The sequence below is a fragment of the Arvicanthis niloticus genome, chromosome 22 (assembly GCF_011762505.2).
Source record: "Arvicanthis niloticus isolate mArvNil1 chromosome 22, mArvNil1.pat.X, whole genome shotgun sequence".
Classification (NCBI taxonomy): domain Eukaryota; kingdom Metazoa; phylum Chordata; class Mammalia; order Rodentia; family Muridae; genus Arvicanthis; species Arvicanthis niloticus.
Window position 1 is genome coordinate 6070704 of NC_133429.1, and position 20659 is coordinate 6091362.

General features: G+C 46.0%; 1 protein-coding gene across 1 annotated transcript in view; it reads right to left on the reverse strand.

The window, feature by feature from the left end:
- Positions 1-3758: 3758 nt before the first annotated feature.
- Positions 3759-20659, reverse strand: part of Aldh1l2 (aldehyde dehydrogenase 1 family member L2) — a 49415-nt gene continuing 32514 nt past the window's right edge. Inside the window, exons 14-23 of the mRNA XM_076919766.1 lie at positions 20349-20419; positions 20137-20242; positions 18164-18251; positions 17626-17719; positions 15634-15733; positions 12267-12365; positions 9366-9531; positions 7434-7539; positions 6480-6679; positions 3759-4680 (exon numbers count right to left, since the gene is read on the reverse strand). Coding sequence (XP_076775881.1) covers positions 4625-4680; positions 6480-6679; positions 7434-7539; positions 9366-9531; positions 12267-12365; positions 15634-15733; positions 17626-17719; positions 18164-18251; positions 20137-20242; positions 20349-20419 — 1086 coding nt within the window. The 3' untranslated portion in view covers positions 3759-4624. The remainder of the gene's footprint in view (positions 4681-6479; positions 6680-7433; positions 7540-9365; positions 9532-12266; positions 12366-15633; positions 15734-17625; positions 17720-18163; positions 18252-20136; positions 20243-20348; positions 20420-20659) is intronic.

The window sequence follows — 20659 nt, forward strand, 5'->3', positions numbered from 1 at the left end:
CTCACCCAGAATCCTTACTGCATATTGGGTATCTACCTTTTATTTCCTGCCTCAGCTACAGACCAACCAGCTTTAATTGTAATTATCCATAGAGTATACAAGAGATGTTCTCTACATTAAGGTCATCTCTGTTGTTGTTGTTGGGTCAACGCTCTGATATTTTGTTTCTGTGTCATTAATTTCCCAGTTCTTATTTTTACTATTTCTTGTATCAGCAAATCACTTATTTACTTATTTGTGTTCTTGCTTTTTAATGTAGGATGTGCACAAGTTAGAGTCATACAGGAATAAGAAATTTCAGTAGAGCCAGTTTTGCACTGGGAGCTCATGCCATGATCTGTGCCCTCCACAGTGCCCTGAGGTAGAAGATGGTTCTTTAACCACTCAGACATAACCTGTTCCTGCTCAGTCATGCTGTATGAAGAGATCTTTGAGTCATTTTTACCTCTTCCTAAATGCTTTGATGGCTGCCAGGGCTCTCCTACTCCTTTCACTAACTTTTCAACTTCGTTGGGTATAGTAGCTGGGTATAACAGGGCGTTCAATTTTTCCGGGTATAGCAGCTAGGTATAACAGAGTAGCCTTGCTGGTTGTCACTCACTCACTTCATGAACTTGAGGTCTACCATTCCGTGCTTTTCTGACAATTAGAGTTGCCAAGGTTATTCTGTATGCCCACAGCACATTAGATGGTAACACCCAATTAATAAAGATATAATTAATGAAAAGCTTCAGTGGCAGGAGTAGAGAAAAATATCTTAGTGGGTCTCATGGTGCTATAAAGGCCTATTCTGGTCACTTGGTTGTAGCTCCCTTCGCCCCACCCCAAGGTCCTCTTCTTTACCTTGGGCTAAACATATCCACCATTCCGTACACTACAGCAAAAGCACAGACACTGGGTCCAAACAAGGAAGGAAGGAAAGAATGCTTCTCAGTTTCTCTGATTTTCCTTTGTATGTGAGTTCCTGTTTTTTGTCTTACAGCATTTAATACTGTTTTTTCACTTTGTATTTTGACATCTTTGACTACCATGTGTCCAGCAGAGGTTCTTCTCTGGTTGTGTCTGGGGTTCTAAATGCTTGAGCTTGTATGTCAAGTTTTCATTATTCTGTCCTGATGGGGCTGCTTCATTGACTACAAGTGGGCTTCCTGTATGGATAAGGGCATCCAGTAAATAAGTGTTGGTCCTCTGGACATACTTGTGAGAAGTGAGGAGAAAAAGAATAAAAGAACTTTTTAGAATATTTTTTATTCATTGACAATTTCATATACCTATACAGTTTATCTTGATTATATCCAACCCAACTTGAAACATGTCATGTATGTATGTATGTATGTATGTATGTATGTATATAACCTGCTGTGTTCAGTTTGTGCTGCATGTGCATGGGTCTGGGAGAACGAAAACTTACTACAAAGCTGATATTTCAAGTCACTGTAAAATGAGTCTTGTCAGGGCAGGGTATTTCCAAAAAAGACTCAAGTCATATATGAAGGTAAATTACATACACATTAAAGATTGTGACTGTAAAAGAATAAAATCATAAGGGCATAATACATGTTTAATAACATAATTGAGAATTGTACCCCTCTCCATATAAAGCCTGAAATCAGAAACAAAAAAGCAAAACTTGAAGGAAGGTAATTTAAAGTCCTGAAGGCCCAGGGTAGACACTTAGAACCTGAAACAGTGTGTGTCCTAAGTACACAGTGGTCTCTCACAAGTCAGTGGAAGCAGAGACAGAGATGGAAGCTGAATACCAGACATCTAGGCAACCAAAAGATATGGGAGGGGCATTAGTGAGTGTGAGCCAGGGCTTTGTGTCCCTGTCATCCTCAGAGGAGACTGACCGGTTCTCACTAGTCTTCCCTTTATTGGCCAATGTATTGTACTCATGTATGTGTGTACATATGTAACCTGTTGAGTGCATTCAGTGCTTCCACTACTCACAACATGCAAATCCTTCTCCAGTTGTAAACTTTATGTGTGTATATTGTATGGCAGTTACACTATCAGAAAACAGGGTTTAAATATCTTGTATGCAAAATTGTCATGCTAAATGAATCTATTTGTTTAATTGTATTGAGCTATGGCAATTATAACCAGCTTGTGTGTTGCAGTGTGTTGCTGTATTGGAGTCTGTTGCTGTATAGGCACTGCTTGTGCGAGCCCCTCAGTGCCTGGCACAGGGCCTTACTTGGAATGGAATATACTGTCAATAAACACTTTTCTTTCAGCTCTGCGTCAGTAAAGTTTTGGGGCCTAAACATCAGTTGATTCCTGATTCCTGGTTGTGAGGAAAACAGAGTATGTTTCTAGCAGATTGTAATCTGTGGACTTCCCACCATTCATGTCCATTTGTGGTTTGGGAAGGGCTGTGTGATGAGCCTTCCTAGCCAGAAGTGCAGAGAGACTGTAGCGTGTGTTAGGGTAGCATGTCTTGGAGGTCACGGATACACTTACCAGGTGTGAGAGTTGGGAGGAAGGGAGATGGAGACTGAGCATAGAGAGAGTGAGCAAAGCATCTGTCTTAGGTGCCCTTCCACACAGTACTTTGACTGGTGTCCTGTGGCAGAATACATTTCCTTGTTAGACAGACTTCTTTACATTTAACTCACCATACCTTGGCATCGTGGGTCCCTAGATCCTATGCCATGAGTACTGCCTCTGAAGCTCTCTAGACCCAGTTCCAGCCATCACTTCATTATTCTGGGGATCACCTAGCTCCCTAGTTATCATAAGAAATTAATGGGTTGCTGCACATCAATTCTGGGGACTTCTGTGCTCAGGAATTCCCCTTTGTCTGCTTGCATGTGAGTGGTGATATTCAAACTTGAGTCACAGTAGGAAACTTTGTGAGCAGCACACAGGATCAGTGGCCAGTCCTGAAGTGTCACAAGGCAGCTCCTGGGTAAGGGCTTTCCACCACAGTACTAGGTAAGTCATGGAGTTTCTCATCGTCTTACAGATAACAAATGGAGACTTGGAGTCATGACGTCACTGACTCCCCTGACATCACACAGCTAGTGAGCAGCAGAGCCAGCAGGTAGAGTAGTGAGAAGCAGCATGTCCTGTAAAAACCAAAGTAAGCATCCAGGGACAAGATGACCCTTTTCCTGGTGCCACTGACCTGTTTTTAAATGTTGGTTTTGTTTCTCTGGTTTTGATAGAGGGTCTTGTAGTGTGACCCAGGCTGGATTCACACTTTCTGCATAGACCAGGTTGACCTCAGATCACAGTAAGGACCCTGCCTCAGCCTCCTGAGTCTGGTGTTACAGGCATGAGCCACTGTGTCTGGTGTTACAGGCATGAGCCACTGTGTCTAACACCATGCCTCAGCCTCCTGAGTCTGGTGTTGCAGGCATGAACCACTGTGTGAAACACCATAACCCTGCCCTGCCCTCGTGAGTCTTGTGTCACAGGCATGAGCCACTGTATCTAACACCATGACCCTGCCTCATCATACTGAGTCTAGTGTTACAGGCATGAGCCACTGTGTCTAACACCATAACCCTGCCCTGGCCTCCTGACTCTGGTGTCGTAGGCATGAGCCACTGTGCCTAAAACCATTTTGCATTGCATGGCAGTTGGCAGCATCCTGCTGTATTTGCACTGTGTAAGAGGAATGGGTGGGGAAGAGAAGTCCGAGCCTTGATTATTGAGAAATATAGGAAGTTCATTCATCACTTAACTTCATTGACTAAGGAGCTGCCTAGGAAGTTCACTCATCTCGTCAATTTACAGCCATACTTCTAGAGTAGTGATGAAAAGAAATATTTAAATTTAATTGAACATTTACATGAATTATGAAGCACAGTGCTGGGGCTTTTGTTGTTGCACAGAGTCATTGTAATGAGGCTTCTGAGGAAGGCACTGCTACCCCTGTTTAACACACAAGGAGGCCAGAGCTCAGACAAGTTGGGTAATTTTCCCCAACTCACACAGTAAGCCTAGTATGACCAGGATTGGCCATCACAAGCTGTTTACTAGGATTTAAAGTCCAGAATCCAAGAGGAAGTCAGTAATTGGGAGTCCTCTGAACTTCCAGTACTCTGGACCAAGTGGGCAGGTGAGGAAGAACGGCTCCGGAGCTGCCCCTCTGTCACAGTGAGTTACGAAAGAGTCACAGGCACAGAAGATTGCTTCCTTCTAATAGGAGAAGGGAAGAGGACAGGCATTACGTTCTCTGTAGGACACACAGTTGTTTGAACGCACAGGTAAGGCTTAGGGATTGAGACCCATTACATTACATACGGCTTAGGGATTGAGACCCAGACCTTGTAAGTGCGCCTGTGAGTGAGGTCAGTGCGTCAGCCATGTTCAAGATGGGTTACCTGGAGGAGCATAGACATTCCTGGGAGGGAGGAACCTCTGATACTTCAGAAAAATAGACAGCGCCCAATGTTGTTAAACAGAGGCAAGCCATTTGGGGATAAAAAGTGTACAGGAATTTTTTGAGGCCCTCTATCAGGTAAGTGCTCATACAAGTGGTCCAACCCTCTTCTTGGTCTGTGCATCTATTTGTGCTTCCAGATGGCCCCTCCTTCCTCAGCATCATCAGGGTCTTCAGCTCATGAAGAGGTGAGAAGTAGGCTGTTCGTCAAAGGATTCCCGATGTGTTTCTCTAATACTCGAGTGTCACTGTTTTGATTTTCAGGTATTCATTCAGGGCCTCCTCTCCTGGGGAGAGAAGTGTAACCAGTAGAATGTACACAAAGATGAAGACCTGTGGCCTAGGCCAGTGCTGTTCAGGTTCACCCGGGTCATCCCAGGGCCTTGCTGACTTGCAAGTGGGAAGGCCTGAGAGTAGCCCTCCCTAACTATCCCTGCCCAGTGCAAATGTTTGGGGACCATAGACCATGGTAAACAGGAAGGGCTTGGGTAGCCTACCAGGCCCCCTCGAGATTGGTATGTTGGTAAGTGAACCTCAGTGCCTAACCTTCCACCTGTTTCCCTGCTTGGTGAATTCTACCTGTGTCTCCATTTTCCAGCCCTGCGCTTGGTGCTGTCTGTTGCGTTACATTAAACCAAGCAGAGTTGATTACAGAGAGGAAAGCTTGGGGACATTTCACTTTCAACTTCCTGCGAAGAGAAAGGAAGTACCTTTCTCAGCTTACACTGCTGAGTAGAGACACAAGACCGTGGGTTAGGCTTAGAGCAAAGCACCACAGGGAAACTAATGGATATGGTAGACACAAAGCTACCAAACGTGTCCCCTCGTTAGAGTAACCCAGGCAGAATTGCAAACTCTCATTCCCAGCCTACTCCAGAACAATGGGATCAAATATCTGTATCCTTGAAGCTCCTAGGTAACTGTACTCTGAGAGAGCCAAGACTGAGACTGCACTGATTTAAGGCGATGTCCAACTTGGCGAGGGACCGTCAGGAGACCTGTAGTGTATAACAGTAAAACAAGCCTTTGCCTGTCAGTTACGCTGTCTGGGAACAAGCAGAAATGGTTGCTTCCAACTGTGTTTGAGACCCAGGGATGAAAATAAATGCTTCTTAATCCCTGTAAATATACTTGTTGAAAATTACTAGGAAAGAGAATCTAATATCCCAAATGAACCAAATTTGCAGATAAATCAACAAATCAAATGTATTATGTTTCAGAGTTGTTTGAGACTCACATAGCCCAGGCTGACCTCACATTTGCTGGCCAATCTCGCTTCTTAAGTGCTGGCTTACAGACATGGACCACCACACCATGCACTTTTATACCTATTGTTTTTAAATCTGTGGAGGACTATATATGGTAAGAGGTGAGCTCTGCAGTTGATCTGCCCAGCTTTGACTTCTCTGCCAGTGGCTGTCTGTGTAAATCGGGGCAGCTCACCCAGCCATTCTGAGCCGTGATTTCTTGGTCTAAACAAATGAGTTGCTAAGACCTGTCTGCTGGGTACACTTGTGCTCAGAAGGTACAGTACTGGCAATAGGCCCAGCATGGCTTCAGTATCCAAAGGGAGCTATGGCTTGAGGGGTTGGGGTGGCGACTGATGCTGAGGTATGTTAGCACTGTACATATCTGATCCAAGAGGCCCCACAGGCCCTTCCTATCTCAGTGACAGGACCAATTCCTGAAGCTACTTACATCCCCACACTGTCTCGTTGGCTTCACTGAATCCCACAAAACTAAACCAACTTCATGCTAAAAGCCAAACACATTTTAGCTACAAGATTTTACCTGTGAGATGGCTGAGTGGGGAAAGGCCCTCTCAAGCAAGCCCCATGACCCAAGTTTAGTCTCACATGGTGACAGGAGAGAATGGACTCTGACAATTGTCCCCTGAGTACGACATGTATGCCATGGCGCACTTACCGGTGCACACAGATCTTGAAGCTGTCTTAAAATGTATTCAATGGTTTTCAAATTTTTCAGTGTCCTTTGTAAACTGCCGTGTAGGAGATGCCCTTCGTGGGACTATGTGTTCTTGTGTGATGTAATGTGGATGAACAGGAGCAAAGTAGGCCACACATACCTAAGTCTTTTCCAAAGCCAGACTGCTTCACTCCACCAAATGGGGCTGCCACATCCGTCTTGTTGTAGGTGTTAATGAAAACTGTTCCCGCCTCTAGCTTGTCACTCACGTACATGGCTTTGTTGATGTCTCTCGTGAAGACCCCTGAGGCCAAGCCATATTCAGTGTTATTTGCTCGCTGCAACACCCCATCGATGTCCCTGTAAGATGTTTCCAGAAGCAGAAAACACCATTAAAAGTACAGGAAAACAAAATTGCTTTGCTTGAAGGTCTTTTCCGCGTGTTAAAATGGGAAAACTTCTCTGACACCTCCGTAGACTTTAGAAGTTAAAGACTCCAGGCCTGCACTGAAAGCTGGAGGAGATACTTTAATCTGAAATAGTCCCACTCTTCCTTCACACATGCCCTGTAGAGCCTCTTTCCATGTGACCAGCTTCATGTTGTTTAGTCTTTGAGGATAGTTGGTGAGTTTCCTCTCCCTGGTTTTCAGGGCATGTCTTCTGTGTACACCCTTCTTCAGATCTCTACAGGGCTCTCCAGTGCCTCCCCTAAACCCTTTCCAGATCCCACCTGTCAGTCTGTCAGCCACCTTAGTCTTTGAGACAGGGTCTCTCTTTGAAGCTGAGGCTCACCAATCGGTCTGGATTGGCTAACCAGCAAGCCAGATGATGATCCTCCTGTTCTGCCTCCCCAGCCCTTGAGTTTACAGCTGCATCATGCCACCACACCTAGCATTCATAGGTGCCGAGGATCTGCCCTAAGGACTTCATGCTTGCACAGCTAACATTGTACCCACTGAGCCATCTCCCCAGCCCCCAGATGCTCCTAATTATTTAAGCAGTTGACATATTCTTAGGGTGCAACATGGTCACATGCTTTATGTCCAGCACAGGGCAGAGGCAGGGAAGTTAGCTAGCTGAAACCCAAGTTACACCATATGCCTAAGGAACACACCCATTTTGGAATTTAGAAATGACCATGATAGGCCCGAAGGATTCCTCTTTGGCAAGGTACATGTGGTCTTCCACGCCTGTGAACACAGTGGGTTCCATGAAAAAGCCTGTGAGGAAAAACGAAAGCATCAATTATAGGCGGGATAGATCGTTATCATCTACAGTTCCTCAGGTGGTTCCAACCCCACTCCCAAGAAGAGAACTGCTATATAGCCCAGGCTAGTCTTGAACCTTTTTCCTGCCTCAGCCTCCCAAGGTGTCCCAAAGTAATGGCATTTTTAATTTGCCATTACTTCAATGAGGTGACATTTGTTTCTCTATATAATGTAGTCATCAAAATAATTATCATGATTATTAAGCTAAGAGCACTTGTTCTTCTGGAAGAAGACAAGGGTTCGATTCCCAGCACTCACATGGCATCTCATAACCATCTGGAACCTCAGCTGCAGCTGATCCAGACCCTCTTCTGACTCACAGGCACCAAGACTGCATATACTGCACAGGTCAAACATACATACACATAAAGATAAAAAAATGGTAAACCTTGTTAAAAATAATATTTTGTGTTTGCCTACATGTTTGTACACACAGCATGTGTTTGCTTGGTGCCCATGGAGACCAGAAGAGGCTAAGTACTGGAACTGGAGTTACCAGTGTGAGCCACCATATGGGTGCTGGGAACCAAACCTGGTCTAATGCAAAGGAAGCCAGGGTTTGAAATCCCTGATCCATCTCTCAGTTCCTAATACCTTGATCTAACACCAGCCTCCATGGCTCACCATTTTCTTCCTGTACCAATGATGTCATCTGTTAGAGAAATGCAAAATGGTGCTTTTTCTACTCTATCCTTTTTTTTTTTAATCCAAGAATTTTTCTGTGGGAATGTCCACCATATCACTACTCAAGTCTTCTGGCAGCTCAGTTCATCCAGGAAACACAGGATATATACATTTACTTTCTTTGCAATTACCAATATTTAAAACAAGGAGCCAATACACATCTACAGTGAGGACAGTACTTGTCTCCACTTGGGGAAATCCTAACATCAGGCCTGCCTTGACAGCAGGACTCCCTGTCAGAGTGACAAGGCCCCAGATGACCGCCCAGTGCCTGATAACACCATCACACCCGTTCTGTGGACAGTCAAGCCTTGGACCATCAACGTGGTCTGTCCCCTTCCATTCTACACAGGAAACTACGGCTTAGAAAAACAGTGTATGCCACTGTGCCCCCAGCTTAAAAGTGGCCAAGCAGGATCTAAAGATAATTTTTTGTCATGTTATAAATAGCACTTGGTCTAGAGAGATGAGTTAGTGGTTAAGACTGTGAGCTGCTATGGTGCAAAATTCAGGTTTGGTTTAGAGCACTCGAATCTGGTGGCTCACCGCTCCCTGTAACTGCAGCTCCAGACGGGCATGATGGATCTGGATTCTGTGGACACCTGCTTTTACATGCTGTGGTGCTTTGCATATGCTGGACCTAGGGAGTGGCACCTATTAGAAGGTGTGGCCCTGTTAGAGTAGGTGTGGCCTTGTTGGGGTAAGTGTCACTGTGGGCATGGGCTTTAAGACCCTCCACCTAGCTGCCTGAAAGTAAGTATTCTGCTAGCAGCCTTCAGATGAAGATGTAGAACTTCAGCTCCTCCTGCACCATGCCTGCCTGGACGCTGCCATGTCCCCACCATGATGATAATGGACTGAACCTCTGAACCTGTAAGCCAGCTACAATTAAATGTTGACCTTGTAAGACTTGTCTTGGTCATGGTGTCTGTTCACAGCAGTAAAACCCTGGCTAAGACACACACACGTAGCCACACAGGTACACATCCCACTCTAAAGCAGGAAAGGCTCTGAAACTGAAGGGGCTGCCATCCATTCCGGCTTTGGGGTGGGGTGCGAGCCATCAGGCAGGCGCTCCCCAGGGGGACTCTTACCTGGCCTCTGCACCTGCCTTCCTCCATACACCAGCGTGGCCCCCTCCTTCACCCCAGCCTCACAGTACTGCAACAGCTTTTCCAAATGGGCTCTGTGGTTTTGGGGCCCGTGGTCTGTAGATCTGTCCAGGGGATCACCAATTCTCATCTTTTTAATCTCTTCCACCTGTATGGATAGTATGCAGTCCACAAGAAACATCTGACGTTGCAGAAGTAGATGCCCCTGGCTGAGCCCCTGCACACAGCACATGTACTTAGCAGTTGAAAGATGTGTGGATATTGGCTTTTTGCAGCTGCACTGGACATAGGTCTTCAATATTTCCATGTTACAGAAGGATAAACTGAGGCCATGAAGGGGTTAAGTGGCCTGTCTGGTCACACAGTCACTCTACTGTGGCTTTAAAGGCCAAGGTCTTAAGTGCTATTTGCTAACAATTACAAACCAAGCACCATGTATCAAAATCCTGAATGTTAATTTGGTGAGAGCAAACTGACATTCTGGAGTTTTCATTAACACAGCATCTTAAGACTCTTAATAGCAAAAGAGTTTATAGTGTTGTCCCCTTTTTAAATGTCATAGAGTGCCCTGGGAGATTCTCAGGATAGCTATGCCAGAACAGTTGCTGGAATGTTTGCTGTTTTGTTTTGTTTTGTTTTGTTTTGTTTTGTTTTGAGACAGGTGTTACATAGCCCAGGCTGGCTGAGAATTCGATATGTACCCAGAGCTGACCTGGCCTGTAACCCCAGGATGGAATGTTCTGGTGACAGTGGTCACCCGGTTCCTCACTGGCAGATCCACACTAGCATCTTAGCATCTTTGTCTTTAACTCTGTCTACATTTTCTGACTGTTACTGCAGTCCAGTGAGAAGAACAGGAGTCACTATGACCCTGTAAATTCAAATATAGGCCTGTTTCCAATCTCTTGGTGTCTTGCATGGAGCCCTGTGCCAGAGAGAAGTTCTGTGAGAGAGGGACCGTATCTGCCTGCCTGTTTTTGTATCACCAACACCCAGCACAGTGTCTGGCATTGCTAGGTGCTCAATAAATAGCTGTTGAGGGACTGGCGAGATGGATCAGATAAGAATGCATACTATTACAGAGGACCTGAGTTCGGTTCCTAGTACCTACATCAGGTGCTCACAACTACCCTTCACCTTCAAGGTGCATACACAGACACACACAGACGCACACACCTACCTTAGTTGTGTGGGGTAGTGTGTGTCTTTAATCCCAGTAATTGGGAGGGAGAGGCAGGCAGATCTCTGAGTTTGAGGCCAGCCTGGTTTACATAGCAAACTTCAGGCCAGCTAAGGCTACATAGCAAGATCCCACTCATAAAATAAGTTTTTAAAAAAAGGAATACAACAGAGTAATCAGCCCTTAATAACTCTGCAGCACTAAGGTCTGTCAGAAGATCCTGGGCCAGAAGGCAGAAGAACAGAGGCGCCAACGTTTTGAAGTAGAGCGAGTGTCCAGGTGGTCAGAGGTCTCTATAAATTGGCTAAGTTTTAGAAACTACGATTTGTGCTTCCCACAATTATAGTTAACTCAGTCATTCTGGATTTCTGATGGGGTTGAAAACATATAGCTATTGACCTTAAGAGAAAAGATTTGAGTGGATGGTTTGAGCTGACATTCATCCTAAAGCCAGGTTCAGAACTAAATGTTTTAGTTAGAATAGATGACAGAGGAGCTGGTTAGTCAACAAAAGGATGGACTGGGTATTAGGACTATCCTGTACCTCACTGGTACAAATTGGCATAATTATGCTCTAATTGTATTTTGAGAGAAAAGTTTCATTTTAACAGGAAGGGTGATGTGTAGGAGGAGCTAAGGTAGGAGGAGTACTGAGAGGGAGAGAAGGAGTAAGAAGAGGAGAAGAAGAAGGAAAGGAGAAGCTAGGTGATGAAAGAGAGAAAGAGGGGGGAAACAGGGAGGCAGATATTCATGTATCTCCACCAGTCAAAGATAGTTGTTATATCTAGGTCGGTCAGTGGGTTACACCTCTGATTGAACAATTCCAAACTTATAAAGCCTATGATTAACATTTTTTTTAAAAAAAAGTGTATAAAGGCAAAAAGGAAAAGGGGGCATGGGATAGGGGTTTCCTAAGGGGGGTGGGGGGAATGGGGATAGGGGATGCCATCTGAAGTGTAAATAAAATATCTAATATAAAAAAAAAGGAATACAACAAATGGTTGAAAAATGGCCTGTGTATAAAACACACTTGGACTGGAGCAGTACAAGTGCTTGAAATTTCTGGTCTCAGCTCTGGGAATTTCATCTAGTGTCAGATACTATAAGCCTCTATCCATCTATACTGTGAACTGGATTCTCGTGAGACTCAAAGTGAATTCTTCTGTTAAACTTGGGAGTCAGTGATTCCTCGCTGCCTGCTTCTGTGTTAACAGTGTCATACTCCCATGAAGAGCAGATACTTCTGCTTCTGTGTGTTAGCTTGTGTGCCTGTGGTGTGTGTGCACGCACGCACACATGCATGTGGGGGCCAGAAGACACCTCGCACCTTGGCTGTTATCCCTCAGGTATTTATTTTCCACCTCTTTTTGAGACAGGGTTTCTCATTGGCCTGGAGCTTGCTGGGTAGTCTAGGCTATTTGGCCAGTGAGTCCCAGCATTGTCTCTTTTGTCTGTCTAGCACTAGGATTACAGGTATGTGCCTGCACTCGTGTGTGTGTGTGTGTGTGTGTGTGTGTGTGTGTGTGTGTGTGTGCGTGCGCGCAAACTCATTCAATAACTGAGCCACCTGCAGCCCCAGCCAGCTCCACTGTTGCAATACCGCTGTTGCTGCTTCATATCTGAAAAGTCAGGAATGATCCCAGAAGTGCTTTTCAAGAAGAGCTGCTCCTGTAAAACTCGCAGCACACCTGAAGACGCCTTACCACTCTGGTTACGAATTCATCGTGGATGGCCTCTTCCACAAACAGCCGCCCAGCTGCAATGCAGTTCTCTCCTTTATTGAAAAATACTGCACCCATGCCCTGCAGCAGCAGAAGAAAAGGCAGAGTCAGCGTTGCATCAAGCCTGCTGTGCATCAAGCCTGCATCCAGTTACACAGAGTGTGGGACTTTATGTGGGTGCATGTTCATTCAAGCATGTGCCCCTGTGTGTGGGTGCACATGGAAACCAGAGGGCAACACCAGAGGTTTTCCTCAGTGGTTCTCCAGGTTAGTCTGTCCCTCCCTCCCTTCTTCTCTCCCTCCCTCCCTCCCTCCCTCCCTCCCTCCCTCCCTCCCTTCCTTCCTTCCTTCCTTCCTTCCTTCCTTCCTTCCTTCCTTCCTTAATTTATTTTACTGAGACAGGTTAGCTATTGAGACTGTTCAGCTAGACCTGCTGGCTCATGAACTCCAGGGATCCTCCCGTGCTGGGTGGGACTCCAGGTACGCACTGCCCTATCTGGCTTCTTACATGGGTGCTGAGAATCCAAATGGTCCCTGAGCTGGTCCCTGATTGCACCAACTCCCCTGGCCCCACACGTCATTATCCAAAGGTCATAGATAACAGAAGTCAGTCCTGTTCCTTGTTAGCGAAGAGAAGTTCTAGGAGATCTTTGTTTTGACGTTTCCCAGTTTGGGCTCATGAGCACTTAGTTTACAATGTGTTACAGCGAGGGTATTCCTAAAATAATTTGGTGCAATAAAATTATTGCATAAAAAAACAAAAAGAGAGATAGGTAGGTAGCCCAGGCTGCCCTCAAACTTAAATCCTGGGCCAGCCAGCCTCCTAAGTGCTGGGAATTCAGGCCTGCCCCTCTACACCTAGCTCTTTCTACAGATGTAACTGCAGTGCCTAGACATTATGTTTTCTGTTATGATTGTTAGAAATCCAGGCACTGGCAGGATGGCTCAGTGGGTTGAGTGAGACCTGCACAAGCATGTGGACCTGAGTTTGAATCCTCAACCCTCACATTTGAAGCAACACATGCTTCACAGGGCTGGGGTGAGAGTGGAGACTGGGGGATGACTGGAAGTTTGCCAGCTGCCAACTGAGCTCCAGGTTCAGAGAAAGATCCCACATCAAAACAAGGTAGAGCACCCAATGTTGTCCTCTGGCCTCTGCACAAGCATGCACCTATTATATCTGTGTACACGTATGAGCACACATGGACACAAGTGTGTATGCATAGATACACACAGATGTGTACATGTGCACATGTGTGTGCTTCACAAATATAAAAAAGCATCCCTCAAAACCTACCCCCGAAAAATGAATGACACAAAAAATGGCAGATGGTGAAGAGCTTCCTAAATCCAGCAGCTGGTTCACCTCCAGTGAGCCTCCCTGCGGTGGAGCTGGAGCACGCAGGCACCTTGCAGTACGTTTGCTTCTCCTGCTGTGCGTGAGGTCTGTCTGGTAGACTGTGGCTGTAGCCAGTAGGAACAAAGCTGGTTCTCTGTACCCACTCCACACTGCTTGTCTACATAAACATGATTTTTTTCACCCTTCATAGTTTTTAGTCATCTTATATGGCACTCCAGAATGTAACGGGGGTGGGGCACCATTAGACAGCTCAAAGGTTAAAAGAGTTTTGCTTTGGCAGAGGGCCTGGGTTAAGGTCTCAGCACACACACAGACACACATACACACACACACCACAAACACACACAGTACACAGACATATGCAGGCAAAAATACACTTTTTTTTAAATCTCTTAAAGATGTAACAGTAGGGGCTGGAGAGTTGGTTCAGTGGTTAGGAGCCTCCATGTTGCATAGGATTCCAGCTGACTTCCCTGCATCCACATGGAGACTCCCCACCTCCTCGGGCCACAGGCATGAATGTGATACACAGATGTACATGTAGACAAAACACTCATACACATAAAATCATAAAAAATAAAGACATATTTTTTTAAAAGAAAGCTAATGGGACCAATCTCCTTTCCACTTTCCTAACCTTTGTTTGCTTCTCTAGAATGATCTGGAAAAGTTCTCAGGGATGAACATAACCAGGGAGTCTTGGCCTGTGTTACCCTGTTACTGTCACTGGAGCCTCTAGATGGTATATCAGTGGGCCCTGGCCATGGAGTGTGTGGACCTCCTTCACTGCAGACCTCTCTGCTCTCTTTATGGTCCTCTCCCAGCAGGGGTTGCCTGAGAATGCACACTCAGAGTTATGGGGCTTTGGGAAGAATGAGGAAGCCACACCTGGCACAGAGTCAGTCACTGGAAGGCTCAGCCCCCCTCACGCTGGCTCCACAAGGCTGTCTGTCTCAAATGAAGAGAAAGGATTTGCCCAATTTATCTGGCAGGCAAAACACAACTGTGCCTCATGTTTTATATAAAATATGTTCCCACACGTTGAAATAGCGTAAATCCCTTAGGGTGCAAAATTAGTAGGGGATCCTGTGCCTCCTCACCCAGCGTCACCCCTGATGATATAGTAAACAAACACCAGGAAACTGATTGTTGCTGTGGTTTAAAGGGATGGAGTACCGTGATGTCCATCCTGGTTCTGAACTGCTAGGCTCAGATGATCCTCCTGCCTCAGCTCTTTGAGTAATCAGTACTATAGGTATGTGTCACTAAACTCAGCTGCCCAACTACTCTTGGCTATTTATTTGTCTGATTAATTGATTGATTGATTGATTGATTGATTGATTGCTTTGAGACAGAGTCTCTAGCCCAGGGCAGCCTTGACTTCAAGGCAAGACTTAATAGACAGTGTATGCTGAACTTTGAACTTCTGATCCTCCTACCTCTAAGTGCTGGGAGTTAGGTGAGTCCCACCATGCCTTGTTTGTTCCGTGCTGGGAATCAAACCCTGAGTTCCATACATACATAGGGAAGCCCTGCTAACTGCTTTTGATTTTTTATTTTTAAAAGTTTAAAAGTTTTTTCATATTAGTTTTTGGAGGCAATGACTGTGTGTGTGTGTGTGTGTGTGTGTGTGTGTGTGTGTGTGTGTGTGTGAAAAGACAACTTTCAGAAGGTTGTTTTTCCTTCCGCCATGTGGGGCTAGGGGATGGAATTCAGGCTGTCAGGCATGGAGGCAAATGCTTTGCTGGGTCTGTTTAGACAATCTAACTAGAGCCCAGCTTCTAGAACAGATAGAAGGATGATGTGGTCAAGATGCTAGCAGATAGGAGGGAGATTTGTAAAATGCCATTTTTTTAAAGTTAAGCATACACAAAAAGGATGGCATTTACATGTGACGAGCTAAACCAGATGCCATCTGAAGCTCTCCTGTAAAGCCCATGAGATGTGGTTTAGAAGTCAGCACCTACATCCTGGCTTTAGCCCACTCACCATCCGTACAGCCTTGTCAAGGTCACAGTCACTGAAGATTATCAGTGGGGATTTGCCACCAAGCTCAAGGGAGACTTTCTTCAAGTTGCTCACAGCACAGCTAGAGGAAAACAAATAAGAAAAAGGCATTAGGGGGTTCCCTCCCTCCCCCTCCCTCTACCCTTCCCCCACTCCCTTCACCCTTACCACTATCCTTCCCTCACCCCCTTCTCCACCCTCTTCTTCCTTACCACCACCACCTCCTTTTCCCCTACCCCTCCCCTACCCCTTACTAGTATCCCCTCCACCCACTCCCCCACTCTCCATCTCCTATTCCACCCCTCCCCCCACCCCCTACCTTTACCTTTTATTCACCCCCTCCCCCTCACTACTATTCCTTCCCCCACCTCCTCCCTATCCCCTCTACCACCCCCTTTCTCCTCACCACCATTCCCTCCACTAACCATAAGTTATTACTCAGCATGTAAAACTCAACTGGGCCTCAGAAATGTTAGGACCCACATTTATGAGGGCGTGGCGGTGCATGTAATTCCAGCATTCAGAAAGTAGAGGCAGGAGAATGGAGAAACCATGTCTTAAAGAGGGCAGGGGAAGGGCAGAGGAAGAGACAGAAAAGGAGCCGGTTGACTGCTGGGGCTGGGCGGTAAGTACGACGATGTTCATGTGCTTTTGGCTCCTTTGTTCATTCTAGAAGTTTTCTGTAATGTTCAAAACCTTTCTGTGGCCAAAGGATGAGGATTCTCAAATGGAAATTCACCTTCAAGAATCCAGTTATGTCAGGGCTGGGGAGATCAAATCCCAGCAACCACATGGGGGCTCACCTCACCTACAGAGGAACTTGATGCCCTCTTCTGGCAGACAGGTGTATATGCAGACAGATACATTAAGGGGGGGGGGGGAACAAGGGAGGAGTACATAAGTAAATTTAAAAGAATTCAGTTATATGAAGGTCCGCAAAGCAAGAGCCAGCCTGCTATACCTGTATGTGGGAAGCAGATTTTAGTTGTTTATTGGTTATTTACTCCTTTTATTAGGTTGTGGTTTTGTTTTGCAGTTTGAGTGGTGATTGTGACAAACCATGAGAAGGCTGGTCCAGCCCTCAGAAGCACTCTGTCTTTAGAAAGGATAGAATGGAAGAAAGAAAAAAACTGGCCCACAAAATCCCGAATTCCTGCTGGCCATTGTTCTTATCACTCTGATAAAAATGCTATTGTTTTGGGTCTAGCCTGCCACATCTTTTACCTTCATGCTGGTTGTGTGTGTTTGGATTTGCCAGGCAAGCACCCAACCACAGAGCTTTGTCTCCAGCCAGTGGCCCTGAGTTCACTATGGGCGTTGGAAAGCTCTTTCTGCTGTTTATGTATCTCCGTAGTCATCAGTGACAGCCAGTCCCTTCATTTGATGTGGTTTTCTCTAGTTCTGTTGGTGGTGGTATCTCTTGTTTGTTTTGTTTTGGGGTGTGTGTGGGTGTGTGTGTGTGCACGCACGCGTGCATGTATGTGTGTATGGCTATTCGTGTGTATTTGTGTGTATGCATGTATGCTTGTGTATATGTGCATATATGTGTATGTGTGTATATTCATGTGTATGCATGTGTGCTTTCATGTATGAGTATATGTATGTATATGGGTATGTGTGTTTATGCATGTGTTATGTGCATGTGTATGCATGTATGTATGTGTATGCATGTATGCATGTGTATGCATGTATATTTGAGACAGGGTCTTACGTAGTTCAGGTAGCCTTCCAACCTGTTTTGTTGAAAATGACCTTAACTTCTGACCCTCCACCTCCAGAGTGCAGAGATTACAGTGTGGATGACCATGTCAGCTCTTTGCGGCTTTTGGAATCAAACCCAGGGCTTTGTGCGTGCTAGGCAAGCACTCTACCAATTGAGCCATATCCCCAGCCTTGCTTTTCCAAATTCCACAACGCTCTGTTGAATTCCAAGAAGAGGCCAGGTTGAATGGACTCCCTACAGCAAGCCAGTACCTTTTCATGATCTGTTTGCCCACAGACGTAGAGCCGGTGAAGCCAAGCTTGCGAATGTCTGGGTGCTGAGAGAGCCGCTGTCCTGCCACACCCCCTGTAGAATTAATTAGGGGACAGCAAAACATGATCTTTTGGGGAGGGTGGGTTTGTGTTTGCTGAGCTGGGTTTCTAAACTTGCATTTGAACCTGCACTTTACATTTTCTGCATTGATTACAAATGGATTAAAACAATATCCTCAATACAGCTATCAGCACCTCCCCCTTATTGATGGATATGTCTTGTTGTTATCATCCAAAGTGCTTATTGGAAACAAAATATGGCCTACCTTTAGGGCAGTTTTACAATGCTATCCGACTCCCCTCTTACCTCCCCACACACTAGATTTCCAATCTTTATCTTTTATTACACACTAAGTATATTTATGCTTGGTGACCTGTATTTAGTGTGGCTCATTTTGGTCTAAGGCTGCAGAGGAAAACAGCACTTAGCCTCCCGAGCCACTCAGCGGTTAGAACAGAGTGTGTCCCTCAGGCTTACCTGAGCCCGGAATGATGTTGATTACCCCCTTCGGAAAGCCAGCTTTCATGGTCAGCTCTGCAAACTTCAGAGCCGTCAAGGGGGTGACCTGCAAATGAATACAGTAATCAAGTCCTTACCAGGGCCCTCCTTCTTTGTAGGTACAGTGCATATTTGAGGTGCATGTACATGAGCGTGGGCATGCTCAGACTTGGAGACCAGAGCAGGTTGTGGTTGCCGTCTGCCATATGGCCTTGAGACAAGGTCTCTGACTGAATCAGTAGCTGGTGTTTCAGCTAAGCTGGTTGACCAGCAAGCTCTTAGAATCTCCCCACCCCACCACCAGTATTGGAGTTACAGGCACATGCCTCTATGCCCGGCTCTTTACATGGGCTTTGAGACCTCATGTGCCATTTTCCTCAGCCCCTGAGACTTCATTTTGTTTGTATTTCACATTGCTCCCTTGTTTGTTTTTGTAGTTGTAAGACAATGTCAGACTCAAAGCAGAGTTACCAACACGGTCCAAGGAGTTGCGTGTGCATAGTCCACCATGGTCTCCCAGATACTGAAGTCTTTACTGCGTTTCTTTAGCCCCCTCTCTACCTGCTCATCTTTCCCCACATTGACACTGAATATCTTAATGAGTGTTTTTCATTTGATCTCTAACAGCAGAATATGCAGGAAGACCCAGTGAAGAACGGAAAGCAAATATCTGAGCTTCTCTTCCAACTGACAGATCCACGGTAAAGCACCCGTAATTCACATTTAGGTGTGCATGAAGGTCAGGGGACCGAGGGTCACAAAGGTCATCCGTGTCCTATGGAGGGGCGTGTGCTCTCGGGGCCAAGGGGGACCAACGGGCGGGGAGAGCGACGAGATCACGGTGGTTCCCTCTCTGGCTGTGTGTGTCTGTATTACCGTCCCTTCGGTTGCTCACCTGCTCCAGAAGCTACCATGTGTGCAGTTGACAGGGCTGGCTGTGTAGAATCACTGATTATATAATTAACTCAAACAACCTTCATAAAACGGAGAAGCAGCTGAAAGACTTGACATAGAACCTGCACAACGAACTGCAGCACACACAGAAAAGGTAGACATCGTCTACCATGAGGCGTAGACGATGGGAGTCTGGAGAGCCTGGATGAGAAACTGGCCCCAGACACTGGAAAAGCAAGGAGCCTACTGTACCAGTGTGTTTAGTCTGTCACAGTTGGAGAGGGGACTGGTCCACAGAGTGTGTTATTTATGCCCTGCAATGAAGTTGCCATGAATAGAATAACACTTTAAACCCCTCCTGAAGCTGGCCATGGCATCTGCCTGTAATCATTGTACTTGGACAGTGGCAGGAGGATCAGATGTTCCCAGTCAGCTTCAATGCATGGCAAGTTCAAGGTCAGCCTGGGCCACGAGAGATGCTGTCTTAAACAGAAAGTACTCTAGCACTAATAGATGACTCTGAAAACTGCCCAGTGTGTTTTTAACACCTCTCCCCCAACACAAACACATGTACACATGCTCTCAGGCATGTTCAACCTTCAGCCCTCCAGGCTCCATGGATATCTGTGCATGTGGCCCAACACATTTGAGGATGGCAGTGTTACAGTCACAGCATCAAAGGTTGTACACCCCTGGGGCTTACAAGGCTGTCATGACTACTAAGTGTCTTTTATGTGCTTTTCTCTTATCTTCCGTATCTTTACAAGATTCTGGGGAATGTAAAGTAAATGGGGCCGGCAAGATAGCTCATCAGACAAAGCTCCTGGCACCAAACCCAAGGACCCGAGTTTGATTCCCAGATCCCACAGCTCCTGGTGGTGGACCTCTGATCTCTGATGCATACATGTGCTTCTCCCCCTGCACAGATCAAAACTGACCAATAATATATGAAGAGTTGTGTGTGAACTGTGGCAAGCTTGAAGGTATGCTGTTTATAAACACGTGTATGCTTTAAGTTTGTGGGCAAGGGGGACCCTCTGCCCTCTGGCCACACTCACCTGTGCAGGCTTGAGCACCAGGCTGTTCCCTGCTGCCAGGCATGCTGCACTCTTCCAGGCCAGCATCATCAGTGGGTAGTTCCAAGGGATGATAATGGCGCAGGCGCTGTGGGGAGAAGGCGCGTGACCTTGGTTTCCTCACAGTGGTACAACATCCAGGTCACTCAGAGGTTCTCCACCCCTACCCCCATCTTCACCCACCCGCATCCTACCCAAGTGGCTCCTTCTTAGTGAAGGTCAGGTTGTAATTGGGTCGAGCCTGGTTGATTGGAATTGTAGAGCCCTAAAGGAAAGAAAAGTTTGTAGTGGAGTTCTAGTAGAATCTGGGGTAGACATTAGAATGAAATAGCTGTTCTTCATTGTATCATCAATCAGTACATAAACAACCAATAAACACAATTCTGCATGGCTGTTTGAGGTTTTTTATCAAGGCTGGACCTCCCTGCTGCCACAGAGCCTCATTGTATTGTGGAGTGAGCTTCTTTCTTTGATCGACCCACAGAACACAGAACACCAGCAAAGA